The following is a 14,527-nucleotide window of genomic DNA, read 5'->3' on the forward strand; positions in this document are numbered from 1 at the left end:
CCTCCTGATATCTAGCCTGAATCTACTCTCCGTCAGCTTATGGCCGTTATACCTTGTTACTCCCAGTAGTGCTCAGGGGAACAGGGACTCTCCCACTGCCTGCTGGACTTCCTTGGCTGGTTTAGAGACGGCCACCAGATCCCCTCTCAGCCTTCTCTTGTGGAGGCTGAACAGGTTCAGGTCTCATAGCCTCTCTTTGTAGGGCCTGCCCTGCTGCCCCTTGACCATGCAAGTGGCCCTCCTCTGGACCATCTCAATGCTGGCCACATCCCTCCTGAAGTGTGATGCCCAGAACTGGATTCAGTACTCCAACTGTGGCCTGATCAATGTCACATAGAGAAGGAGGATCACCTCCTTGAACCTGCTTGTGATGTATCTGTGGATGCATGACAAGGTGCGGTTAGCCTTACTGACCATGTCCTCACATTGGTGGCCCATGTTCATCTTGGAATCAAGAATGACTCCAAGATCCTTTTCTGCCTCTGTGCTGATGAGAAGGGAGTTCCCCAGCTTGCAGGTATGCTGCTGGTTCTTTCTCCTTAGGTGCAGTACCCTGCACTTGTCAGTATTGAATCCCATCGTATTCTCATCCACCCACCCCTGTAACCTGTCCAGATCTAGTTGTAGCCTGTCCCTCCATTCTATCGTGCCCACCTCTACCCACATCTTAGTGTCATCCACGAATTTGAAAAAGGTGCTTTTCACCACCTCGTCTAAGTCGCTGATGAAGATGTTGAGCAGCGCGGGCCCAAGGACTGAGCCCTGAGGAACCCTACTGTCCACATCCCTCCAGGTCGAAAATGACCCATCCACCACCACACTCTGGGTGTAGCCCTCTAGCCAATTGGTGACCCATCTGAATGTGTAGGCATCAGTGTCACAGTTGCCTAATTTTTTAATGAGAATGGGGTGAGAGACAGTGTCGAAGGCCTTCCTAAAGTCCAGAAAGACTATGTCCACCGCAACACCTGCCTCTAAGGATTTTGTGACCTGGTCGTAAAAGGCAACCAGGTTGGTCTGACATGACCTGCCCCTAATGAACCCATGTTGGTTGTCCCTAAGCATGATCTCCCCTGCTGGTCTGTTGCAGATGTGCTCCTGGAAAATTTTCTCAAACAGCTTCTCCAGGATTGAGGTAAGATTAACAGCCCTATTGTTATCTGGGTCCTGCTTCCTTCCTTTTTGAAAATGGGGACATTGACCCTTTTCCAGTTCTCTGGCACCTGGCCAGAGCACCACAAGTGCTCGTAAAGCTGTGTCAGGGGTCCTGCAATGACCTCTGCCAATTCCCTCAGCACCCTGGGGTAGACATCATCTGGACCTGCTGATTTAAACACGTCCAGCCCCACCAGAAGTTCCCTAACTAGGTCCTCTCTGACCCTAGGCCTGGTAGTGCCTCTCCTGAGTCCATCCAGAATCCCGGTGTGGGGGATGTCCTGGTCCCTGATCAGAAAAACGGAGGCAAAGAATTTGTTAAAGAGGTCACCTTTATCATCTGGTGCAACCACCAGATTGCCAAGCACATCCTGCAGGGGTCCCACGTTACCTGGTGCCGTCTTTTTACTCCCTATGTATTAAAAAAAGGACTTCTTGTTATCTTTGATCCTGGTCACTAGTCCTAGTTCTGTCTCCTCCTTTGCTTTCCTAACAGCCTTCCTAACAGCCCCCTTTGCCTTCCTCACAGCCCCCCTACAGCAACAGAAGTATAATCCTCCTTGGTGATAGATCCTCCCTTCCACCAGGCGTATGCCTCCTTTTTAGCTTTCACATGTTCCTGAATGTCTTTGGTGAGCCATGGGGGCTTTTGAGCACTCTTGGCCCCTTTGATTCGTGTTGGGACTGTTACCTTTTAGGCTCGGAGGATCGTCTCATTAAGGAACGACCACTCATCTTGGACTCCCAACTCCCTCTGGGACCTCAGTGCCTCACTGATTAATCTCCTTAACTCACTGAAATCGGGCCTCCTGAAGTCAAGGGCTACTGCCTTGCTGCAGGCCTTTGACACCCTGTGCAGTATTAAAACAAAACAGCTGGCGAAATTTTGCACAGCAGTAATATAAAAGAGTTTTACTAATGTAAAAGAGTGGACACAAGGTTGCAACAATGTAACTTACTAGAATCCAGTATCAAGTTACCCCAGGAAAAAACAGCAATAAAAATATAGCAGTTTAAGTTACATTGGTGTAGAATTGTGTGTCCACACTTATCCTAGTGTAGCCATTTGATCAATGCAAAAGGGATGTTACCTGCTTTCACATCACGCAATGACAAGATGTTATTATAGTGCCTACTGCAGCTGCTAACCCAGGATAACTGGGTATCTGTCTATTTCATATGATGAAATTTATTATTGCCATATCTTTTTAAGTGGCTGATGTTCAAGTCATATGGACTTCCTTGAATTTAAAATGTGACCCCCGATTATTTGTATTTGTCAAGTCAGCAATAAGATTCACTGGTGTAAGTAAAAAATCCAGGGATTATCCAGCATAAAAAAATGCATGTAGCTGAAAAGGGGCTATTTGGAAAGCAAAGATTTGGGTTGAGCATCAATTTTCACTTCCCAAAGCTTATAAACCCTTCTTTGAGAGTCAAGTCAGGTATATACAGTCTCATGTTTTTTTCTCATAGGTTTTTTTCTGCTCCCACCCTGTATGCACTGACAGGCTCTTTGTTTGTGGCATGCGTTGCCATGGAAAAGGTACAAGAATTTTTTAAAAAAAACATTATGGCACATCTCTTACATGGAGTCTTAATGAGATCAGAGAGGATTCAGACCTGGTAAAAGTGGGTGTGATTTCTTTAAAGACATAGAGATACCACAGTGATGACCATAACATATGAACACCCAGAATTATGACATGCAATTTGATAGCTGGGTAGACAGATGTAAACAGACTGGATGGGGACAAACAAACCCAGACAATCTGCATGAATATCTTCAATGTGCAGACTGCTTTTGGCAGTTGCTTCTGATGGTCTCACACCATGGCTTTGCCCTAGTCTATGCCACACCAACACCTTCTGCTCAGGGTTCTACAAAAGAAGTGTAACATGTCAACACAAAGACAAAGGTCAGTTCCACATCTGCCCTAATACGCCTGGAAGTTACACACAGCTGAAGTTACCTGGGCCACTTCCTCCCCCATACAACAACTGCTGGGAGAACTAAGCATTTCTTCCCTTTCCACTGCAGAAATCAATGCTTTCTAGCCACAGAGCTTCAAGCAAATGGAGATCTCCACTGGATAATGCTGCCTTGGTTCTGGTGATTCTTCCTATAGTTAGATACCAGTCTTTGAGACTGAAAATGACAATGAGAGAAGAGAGGAGATGGTTCCATAAAAGTCACTCAAGCAGCATCTTTTTAAAGTTTCAGTGCCAACTTGTGACTCCCCAATCTCCACCATCAGCAGAACCCATCTGTAAATTCTCCAGCATGGCTCCAGCCCCAGCCCCTTCCTAAGGGCCTTGTTACACCTTACACTGTGAACTACACAGATGTTGACTGGTAGAGACCTACCTAATTCGTGGGGGCTGCCCCCCACCCCCGATTTCACAGGTAGAACACAGGCCAGGGCAGCCATTTCATGGATGAAGCACCATTGCCCCCCACATGCCTCTGGCAGATGGGCTGGGTTGGCCCTACCCCTCACCACCAATTGGCTGTGGAGGCTGCCTGTCATGTGTCCCCACCCCTCACCACTGATTGGTTGCAAGGACTGTCTATAATGTAGCCACACCCCTTGCCATTGATGGGTGGAGAGGTGGAGCCACATGACAGGCAACCCTCACAGCCAATCACTGGTGAGGGTGGCAGCCATCTTGCTGGCCGCCTTTTGAGCGGGCAGCCTCACTTCCTTCCCCCCCACCCCACTTGGTGAGCTGCCACAGCACTTAGTAAGGTTTCTACCCCCTCAGCCCCTGCAGATTTTGTGGATTTTGCAGATTTTGTGGGCATTGCCCGGATTTCACAGGCAATGCCAGATTTCACTGAATCCACATAATCACAAATTCAGTAGGTCCCTATTGATTGGTGTTGGTGCTAGCTCCAGTTTGGAGCCATCACATGTTCAGAACAGCAGGGGCCTGGAGGACTGAAAGGTAAGACCCACTACATTCTGGGCTTCCACCCCCACCCCTGGGGCTCTCCAGAGTGGCTACACTTTACTGCAGCACAAGCTGGGTGACACAGATCAGCAATAATCCTGCCCTGGAGTGGCATAGCTTTGAGCTGCCTAATGGGTATTTAAAACCAGTTTCAGGTGTTAATGTGCCGACCATCCAGGTGTTAAAGAGCTCCAGGAGTCACTCAAAATTACCACAGAACAAGGCCCTAATGCACCAGGTTACATTAGCAGAGAATTCAACCTGTTCCAGGTGGTTATTGTGATGGGTCTAAAGCTATCTTGAAAAACTGTACCTGGTCAGTGCAACCTAAGACAACTGTTCAAGAAGATAAAGAAGCAAAGCCTGAGGTTTGATGTTCTATTCTAGGTCAAAACATTTAGATCCAGATCTAAAATTCCCCCCACCTCCCATGCTCAAGCATGCTCAGGCTTGGTTTTCTTCCAGCAGAAATCCTTTGAGCCTCAGAATCTGTGGCCTCCATATGAGTCTGCACCTGAGCTATTTCCTATTCCTTTTTACCTGGCTTGCATCCCCTCCCCCTGACCATGTGCTTACAAAGCAAACACCTCTTGCCAGTTTCATATCTAAAAATAAAATGTGCCTCTTTCTCCATGAAAAGAAGCTGCTGTCGTCCAGTGCTTCTTTGTCATAAGGCTATTATTAAAGAAGACCTTGTTGAGGATGGTTTTTGTTACAATCATTCAAGATAGGATCAAAGAAGGGAAGGTCGCTGGGGAATAAAACTTGTTATCAATAATGTTTTGCGCTCCTAAAGAAGACAGCTCTAGTTCAGACTTCCCCATGATGGATCTATTACTTTAGTGAACATTATTTAAAATCTCCCTTGATTAAACTATTAGTGCCAACAAGGGGTGCAATTTACATATGATTAGTGCTTCTCTATTCTTTCCTAGGCCTGGGAGTTTCTCCCTCCCCTACTCTTGATTTCTGACATACAAAAAGAAAATTAAAACTAAAGAGAGAGATTTGAATTTATTCTGAATTTGTTTTAGTTCAGACTTTCTGACAACAAGATAACTATAATAACTACCTCAGACCCAAGAGAATTCAGTGTTATACTACTTTTCCAGGAGCAGTTTTAAAAAGTGATAGAAGATTGAACTGGAAGAGCAAAAATATATTAAGCTCAGGGAGAAGATGGAGAAGATGTGAATGCTTCTTTGAAAAGGAAATGACTCGTTTCATATTTTAAATTCGAAAAAGGAAGGTCTGTTGTGATGCATGGAATCACAATCCTCCTCAGTAAATGCTTCCTGGTAAAATCAGCTCCAGCTATAAGCAGAGACAAGCCAGCTTCCTGTTTTATCCCTTTTGTTCACTAGGGCCAACAGAACCCAGAACTCTATAAAGTACATCGATATCTAGGCACTTTGCAAGGCACATTGCAAATGAAATAATTATAGGGTGTGTAAAGTGCTTCCTGAACCACACTATCCTCAGATGTGCCGTCCCAATGACCTTCCCCATGTTGTATGGTCAACAGTTATACATCATAGAGCAAACAAATTGTAGCAAAAGTTATCAAATAGTAACCCATAGACAGTGCGTTCCTCAAATTTTGCACACCAAACTGAAGTCCCTTTTGCCTCAAGGTGGACAACCAAAAAAATCAGTAGACACTTCAGCTGGTATACATATTGTCCAATATGTTCCCTCTCACACAGGTATTTAAAAGCATTAATCAGATGAAGTGAACAGGTTGAGAATCAGGTGTAATTCTTATTTTAAAATCCTAACACATAGGGTATGGCTGACAATGCATTTTCATCAAATACAAGCAGAGTCTAACACCATCGGAAGAACCGTGAGAGAGGATGTAGTGAATCTCAAAGACCCTCCACCTTGATTCCCCTTATGCTCCTGTATCTCAGGATGGTGGTCTTTCAACTGCACTGGGCCCAGGTTCACAAAACCAGCCAAAGTCATCACCGTATTCCCCAGGAAGGACTTTTGGGTAAGGATGGAAGATGTGTGGGAAAGAAATTGACAGAGCTAGTACTGATGGAGCAAAGAAGGCTCCATCCTCTCCACTGCTTGCCCAGGGCTCAGCCTTCAAGTTCTAAGGGATGGGAAATGCTGGTCCAAGGTGATGTAAATCTTGGTCCTCAGGCTTATGTAGGAATGCGCAAGGAGGAGAAACCTGACCTGGGACTGGTAGACAGATGTGGCCCCCAGCAGAGCTGGGAAAAACAATAGCATGTAAGGGGTACACAGAACATTGTGCTTTTCTTCCACTGTCATGGGTTCCCATGGAGTCCCATCAAACACAGGACTGTGGTTGCAGCTCTTGGTCAGTGAGGTGCAGCCCCCTCTGTCCAGCTGACAGGCAAACATACGTGTGTTGTGTGTTTAAAGCAACACAGGAAGTCAAGCTATATACACTATAATGCAGCTCCAAACCAGGATCAGGCTACCAGAATCTCATGCTCCTCTTGCCTAAACTGGGAAAGGGAACAAAGATCTTCCGGAGTCCAGCAATACCATTCCTTATGCGCACAGACAAGGAGCAAAGATCTCAGGGAGTCCAAGGAACACCACTCCCTCCCTTTTTCAGCCTCTTAGTTTTCCTCCAACAGCTTCCTAGACTGTTTTGGAATCTATGAAGGCCAGTCAGTTGGGCTTGTTGCCCCATCCTGTTTTTTCAGTGTAGGAGGAGCCATGCTGCACATAAGGCTGCCACCAACCTCCATCTACCTGAGAGTCCAAACTCTGCAGCTGTACTGAAAGAAAACTCCCGGTTTCACTCTACTGGCATTTAAACAGTCTGGAGTTGGGATACTGCCCTCTAGAGGTCATTGAGCTAAGTGACCTGGATTTGTCTATGTAAGGAAGGTGACTGGATACCATCTGACTATCAGACAAATTTCAGAGCAATCTGTTTGTCACCACACCCACAGTCTTCCAAGCTTACAGCACATTCAAAAGCTGTTTGGCTACGGCAGCCCAGAGGGGCCATTTCCTTTCCATGTTCACACTCATGCCCTTTCACTGAACACATACTCTTCCAGCCACCACCAGTAAATAAGACAGAGAGAAACTATTTCCATGGCAGAGGTGTCACCACATTTAACAGGTTCTCTCTAGCTTGCTCTCTCTTTTGTGTGTGCACTAATGTATGAGTTGGATTGTCACAGAAAACTGGAAGCAAAATGAAGGGGTTAAAAGAAAAAAAAAAAGAGAAGCAGAGCTTTTATTTCAGGCACCTGGAAAAATTGTTGGGACACAGGTAATGGAAAGGCTGGATAATTATACAGCCAACTGGCATGTGGAACTGCAGCACAGTGAGAATAAACAGAGCCATTTCCATGCATTCAGACAGAAAGACAGCACCACTCACATAGGTTATTAACTCTGACCAAGGAAACCAAAACAGAGGGTAGATCTGTCACTGCTAATACTGTAATCTCCCTTTATTTGTGACAGCCAATGTTACCATGTAAGGAGGATGCGACTCAGTCTTCTTTCTCCACAATAAAAAGTAGCACCAATTTCAGTTGTCAGAGACCAGCAGCCAAGTTGACTGAACCAATGCAAACCTCTTGTGCAGACAGGCAGAGTTGTCATTTGCACTGGTGGAGCAAACCCCTTCTTTAACTTGCATGAGCTGCTAAACTAAGCTAATCTGAGCTAATCCCAGTATAAGCAAGGCCATAAACCCAGTTTTGCTATCAGGGGACTTATTTGAGCAGGCTGTGAACTCAAGCAGATAATTAAGCAAGTGTGAAACTCTTCACTCCTTACTTTTAATGCAGATGTTGCCAAATAAAGGTGACAGTAAAGAAGAAACATTCCAGTGTCATGTTTTTCTTTTTAGATTGTTCCTTTCCTTTTTCCTACTTGGACTTGTAAGCCATTGTCAGCATACTGATATGGTCTCTCTTGAGACCCAAGGATGGAAGAGACCTGATCAAGGAAAGGGAAATCATCAATGCCCACTAGAAGGAGCATTTTGAAGACCTCTTTAGTTGAGCCTCTGTCATTGATGAGTGTTTTCAATGCCATCCCACAATACCCAGTCAGAGATAATTCAACCTTCGATGAAGTGAGGAAAGCCACTGTCACAGGGCGGGGACCCAGGAGCGGCTGTGATCTCGCTAATGACCCCTACTGTGCCAAGTAGGTGATCCAGCACCCTCTCTCTCGCCCGCCACGTCTTGCTCTTATATGCATTTATATGGGAGGCTGCCTTTCGTCCTCTCGGACACGGTGCAGTTCAACCTGACCCCTCTTTGGTATAGTGTGACTCAGTACACCCCCAGCCTTATGGGCTATGCGTGCCTCCTACCTCCCCTGCAGCACGCCCCAAGCCTCGCAGTTGTACTGGACGTTCTCATCTCTCTATGCATCTTAGCGACTCCTCCCGGGTTGTCTCACTCTTATGCTCACCCCCTCCGGGGCCTCTCAATACATATACGCACCCTCGCTGGGGCCTTTCAATATGTCAATATGTACATGCCCTCTCTGGGGCCTCTGTATAGCTCGCCCTCTCTTTGGGGTCCCGTGATAGGTTCGCCCCCTCTCTGGGACTCCCCTATGTAGCTCGCCCTCTTCAGGCTCTTACCCACGCACTCGCCTTCATTGGGGCTTCTCCATATGTAGCTCGCCCTCCTTCTGGGACTTCTCATGTAGAGGCAGTGCCCCACTGGGCCTGTCTCCCCGCGCTCACACCCACACAGGGGTTTCGTCGCCCGCGCTTCCCATGGTTGGTTACCCCACTGGGGTTTTGTCGCCTGCGCTTCCTGCGGTTGGGGCTCAGGTGGCTTATAGCCGTGCCTGGCCCCTGACCCGTCTTCTGAGTCGTATGCCCTGCTTGGGCTCTACCCCCAATACTGCTCCCCTGGGCTGGGGTCGGGATACCTCACTAGCTTTGCTTGACGTCACCCCACTGGGCTGGGGTCGGGACCCCCACTAGCTCTGCCTGATGTCGCCCCACTGGGCTGGGGTCAGGACACCCCACAACACAGAGCCACCCTACAGCGCATCAACTGGTGGGCCTTCCTTGGCATCTGCTTGCTGTGCCCTCTCAGGGCATGAGGAACCCCCCCCCCACACACACTGCTGGGGTGTTCCTCCAAGGCCTCCTCCTTCCCCTTATAGCTTTACCCGGTCCTCTGGTTCTCAATCCATAACTAAACAAAACCATAAGCCAATCGGCTGTAATGCAAAACTCAGCCTACCGGCTATAAGACTCCACGCCACCCTGGCTCTCCTTCAAGCCTCCCTGACAGAGGCCTCTCCCTACCAGGCCATTCTGCAGACAGTCAGGCGGTCAAGCATTCATGCTGCTCTGCTCTGCTCTGCTATGCTATGCTATGCTATGCTTTGCTCTATAGCAGAGCTGTTTCTTCTCCGGGTGCCAGAGGGGAACTGGCTCTGGCCTCAGCCTGGCTGCTTATAAAGGCCAAGGCCCTGCCCCCTTCTGGCCAGCTGACCAATATTGGTCGCCCCGGCAACCCTCACCTGTGCTGCCCTGATGACTGGCAGCTGTCCTCATTATCATCACTAGTAGCGAGCACCCTAGTGCTCTGCTACAGCCACCATGCGGAGGAAGAATGACAAGGCACCTAGAGATAATGGAATTGCTGCCAAAATCGTCAAGATCCTTAGGATCAGGGCATGGAGCTGATGAGGAGATCCAAGACGACCTCAGGGACACCATGATCATGACAATCTGCAAGAAAGGAAATAAGTCTGACTGTGGAAATTAGAGGGATTGCCTTGCTGTCCACCACAGGGAAGATCATTGTGAGAACCATCCTAAACCATCTCCTTCCACTTGCTGAAGAGCTGCTCCCAGAATCTCAGTGTAGATTTAGGGCATAAATAGGCACAACTGACATGAACTTCATGGTTCACCAGCTGCAGAAAAAATGTCAGGAACAACATGCACCTCTCTACATGGCCTTCTTTGCCCTCATGAAAGTCTTTGACTCTGTCAACTGAGAAGCACTGTGAACGATCCTTCTGCAGTTCAGATGCCTACCAAAATTCATCACCATTTTTGCCTGCTCCATAAGAGTATGTGAGCAGTGGTTCTCAATAATGGATCCATCACAGATCCCTTTGAGGTTAAGATAGGAGTTAAGCAAAGCTGCACTATCACTCCAACACTTTTCTAGATATGAGTCGCATATCACTGCAATGCTACCTCTGACCACCAAACAAGCTTCCAGTCAGAATGGAGGTAAACTACCAAATAGATGGCAAATTGTTTAATCTCAAGATGACTGAGCCCAAACCAAGACCACCCAGACCTCAATCACTGAGCTTCAGTATGCTGATGATGCTGTAGTCTGTGCTTACTCAGAAGCAGACCTTCAGGCAATCATCAACCTTTTTTACCAAGGCATATAAGAAAAAGGAACTGACACAACATGCAGAAGACTACGGTCATGCTTCATCAACCAGCCCTTCATCAGCAGTTCCCAGCTCCAGTAATTCAGATTCACAGTGAGACACTGGAGAACACTGAGTATTTCCCATACCTCAGAAGCCATCTTTCACAGAAGACTGACACTGAAGAAAAAAAATCTAACATTGCCTCACATGTGCAGATGGGGCCTTCAGACACCTGAGGAAATAGGTGTTCAAAGATTGTGACATCAGATCTGAAACCAAGCTCATGTTTTAATCAAGCAGTTGTGATCCCCACCTAGTGTATGGAGCTGAGATGTGGACAACATACAGGAGACATCTCAAGCTGTTGGAGAAGTACCATTAATCAAGCCGTTGGAGAAATGCCATCAACTCTGCTTGTGGAAGATGCTTTGAATCCGGTGAGAAGATGGATGCACCAAAGTTTACAACCTGTCACAAGCAAAGACCATGAGCATCGAGGTGATCATCTGACATCAACTTTGCAGGGCCAGACACATTGTCTGGATGTGTGACTCTAGACTCTCAAAGCAAATTTTATTCTCCCAGCTCTATAAGGTATATGCTTAAGAGGAGGGCAGATAAAGCACTTCAGGACTTGCTTAAGGCCAACTTAAAAAATGCAATACTGACATCAGCTCATGGGAAACTCTCGCCCAGGTCCTTCCCAAATGCAGGAAGAATCTGCTGCAAGAATCTGATGACAATAACAGGAGACAGAAAAGCAGGGGTGACAGAAAGAGTGTGTTGTGAACCGAATCAAGAACCCAGAGCCACGCATGCTTCACAGAAGTGTGTGCCTGAGCTGCAGAGTCAGTTGATCCCAGATAGGCCTTGTCAGCCATCTTCAGATCCACATATAAGACAATCATGGAAGACAATCATCCTTGACTGTGAGGGACTGCCAGTAATGATGTTTGTCTCTCTCTAGCCTGAGAACCTCACAAGCTACAGAAATGGAGTAGAGGACATAAGGGACACACTGAGAGCCAACAAGCAGCTTTTCAACATGTGTTTGTAAATGGTACAATGAACTAATTGTCCTGGACTTTGAGGGTTATGAGTGGCATGAAGTGATCATTTTGGAGCCAGGATTCTGGCACTGCTGTTTGCCCAAATGACACAAAAACTATTATAAAAATAAAGATGTCAAATATTTTTTGGATTTTAAGAGTCTTTTAAAATTTCTTCTCCCAGCTCAAGATCACAGTATGCTGAATGCATTTTGTTTCCAAAACCAGTTTAGAAAAGCTCACTCCCACCTACCCCCTCAACCTGCTTTACAAGAACCAAAAGTGAAGCTCCCAGCAGAGGTGGGAAATGCAGTAATATGGTTTGGAAGATTTTGCTTTAATACCCTGCTCTACCATAGATTTTATCTATGACCTTGAGCAGTTTTTTTTCACCTCGGCTGCCCATTTGTACAACAGGAGAAGTAAAATTGTCCTGCCTCACAGGGGTGTTGTAAGGATACCTGTATTTAATAACTGGGAGGTGCCTAGCTGCTGGGCTTACAAAGACCAGAGTAGCAGCTGATGTAGGATAGATAGCCAGTACCTTATCACATGCAACATTATGTGGTAGGAAGGATCATTCCTGTAGTGCTCAATACCTGCATATGATTTCTTGATAGTTCCTTAACCTCCTGCTGTCTCAGCTTCCCATCCATAATGGGGCAATAACAGCACTCCCTTATCTCCCGTGGGTATTAAGAGGATAAATTCCCTGATGGCAGATAGATACTCAATTAACATAATGATGGGAGCCACGAGTACTTACACAGAACCTCAGGGTCCTGGACATTTATAGCTCTCATGCATCTGCTTTTGCCTTTGTTGCACAGCAGCTGTTTTACAAAGAAGTCGGCAAAATTTAAACTTGCAAGGTGATTTGCCTTCCTTAAACACAGCTTTCCCTTGTCTTTGCTGCCAAGATAGAGTCAGTAAGCCTTTAAAATGGAACCAGTTATTGGCTAAAATCAATTACTCTATCACACTAGCTTCTGATAAATTCTTTGCAAGGTTCTCTAATAGGCCTTTTTCATTTTGCTTTTCTGTGATGCTATGCCTACTGGGAGACACCAAGATGCTCAGCTTAATTAGCCCCACTTTGAAATTCAAAGCCAAGGCAACAACACAGATAAAACAATATACACATTCTAACTTACTGCTGCAAATTCCTGCTGGGTAGCCTGGGCAGCAAACCGGGCCACATGATTGACAATGGGGGAGAAGTTGGTTGGTCCATAGAAGCGCACATGGGGCAGGCAGGCTGAATAGGCTTGGACAATGCCTTCCACTCCTTAAAGAAAAGCAGACAAATGAAACGTTAAAATATCCAACTCTTCCAGGCAGCAAAAAAGCTTCTTCCAGCAATCTGCTCCTTACTCTACTTACACATCAAAATGGATTTCAGAAACAACTGATGGAAATTCAAAATCACTAAAATTATATTTCATTGTACTGGCATTTACATTAGAGTGAGCCCCCTGTAGAAATCAGGGTTTCATTTTCCAAGGCGTAGTGCAAACAACAGGCTATGGAGCTTACTCTGCAGCTAAAATAGACAAAACAGAGAGCAGGTGGCATGGGAACCAGAGATGCAAAATGATTCAAGTGATCTCAGAGCAAGTCAGGAGTAGAGTCAAGACAAGAATCTAGGACTCCTACCTCCCAAGCCGGTATCCAACCCATTGAACCATCCTGACTGTGCATCAGGAGTGTTTCAGTGGTGTAAAAACAATTTTCTCTGGAACTGAGGGTGCTCCAAACTAGATGTGAGGAAATAAAGTGGAGGGTGTGGGGGGGCAAGAGGGCGTGCGTGTGTCCTCATCCCACCCATCTCTCCCCACAATTCAAAGGCTGAACTGAAAAACTGGAAACAAGGGGCTCCTACACAGGCAGGGAGCCTGCTCAGATGCATTGGAGCACAGAAATTGATGCATTCCGGTAGCCTCACGTGTCATATGCATCAGCGTCTCCACACTGACAAAATGGCAGCAGTGCACTTCAAAATAAAATATGCCTGTTGAGCTTTAGTTTAAACCACCCCCTGCCATGTTTTCATGGCGGGGATGCGCAGCGATGACAATACATGTAAAGTGTGGGCGCTTTTAATTAGCGCCGCTAGCTAATTGAAGTGCCCAGCACCATGTCCAGAAACACGTATGAAAATGCCCAAGAGTTGGTTCAGATCAGTCCAAAGATAGAGATTTGAGGATTCTAGGAAAAAAAGAAAAAAATCATTTGGGGTCAAGCCAAAATGTTTTATTTGACCCAAAATTAAATACGTTGTTGCGTTTCAGTTACCAAACCCTTCAGTTTAAGCTTTTGTTTTTAAATTTAGGTCAATTTTTAAGCAAAAGAAACACCATTTCTTTAAAAAAAATTGTAAAGTTTCATCAATAAAATCTGGCATGTCTAAAACAACAAATTCTATGTCAACCTTTGCAATAATGTCGTCCCAGTGTTCTTCCTTGAAAATTTTAATTGAAATGCAATGTAATAGTTTTGGCATCTGACATCACATTTTCAGCAGCATTATTATTTGGCAAAAAAGTTTTATCCGTCCCTTCTCAGACATTATTTTTCAGAAGATCTGAGATGCCTCTGACCTTAATACAGGGTAGATTTTCACATTATAAACTAAGTCAGAGATGGGTGACATAAGCTTTTGGGAACCAGAGCGCACTTCATTAGATGCTATCACCAGATGAAGAAGTGAGCTCAAGCTCATGAAAATGTATGCCATACACTTCTGATTCAGTTAGTCTGTAAGGTCCAAATATACTCTGTCTTCTGCCTAACTTCAGCCTAACGTAGTTAATTTTTCTTTGACCTTGATAACCATTTTATACCTGAGTCCTTGTGCTTATGAGAGAGGGCTTCTGATGCCCGAGTTCAAGTAAGGTGGCTTTCTTTTGCTTTTGAAAAATATTGAGGTCTTGTGAAGAGAGTAACCATGTGGGAACACACATGCTTACATCTGAGAAGGAACTGAG

At 45.8% G+C, this 14,527-nt stretch overlaps 1 protein-coding gene and 1 long non-coding RNA gene across 3 annotated transcripts in view; both read right to left on the reverse strand.

The window, feature by feature from the left end:
• The window catches only part of CPNE2 (copine 2), a 299,466-nt gene that overhangs the window by 39,150 nt on the left and 245,789 nt on the right, over window positions 1–14,527 (reverse strand). For both annotated transcript variants that reach the window (XM_019505886.1, XM_019505885.1), the window contains exon 14: window positions 12,695–12,828. In XM_019505886.1, the coding sequence (XP_019361431.1) occupies window positions 12,695–12,828 (134 nt within the window). The remainder of the gene's footprint in view (window positions 1–12,694; window positions 12,829–14,527) is intronic.
• On the reverse strand, window positions 7,548–9,875 carry LOC109289699. The gene is made up of 2 exons (XR_002095449.1): window positions 9,691–9,875; window positions 7,548–8,207 (listed from the first exon to the last, which is right to left on the reverse strand). It is a non-coding gene; the product is annotated as an uncharacterized LOC109289699 (long non-coding RNA).

This window comes from Gavialis gangeticus, unplaced genomic scaffold (genome assembly GCF_001723915.1).
Source record: "Gavialis gangeticus isolate Ggan-Ray unplaced genomic scaffold, GavGan_comp1, whole genome shotgun sequence".
NCBI lineage: Eukaryota > Metazoa > Chordata > Crocodylia > Gavialidae > Gavialis > Gavialis gangeticus.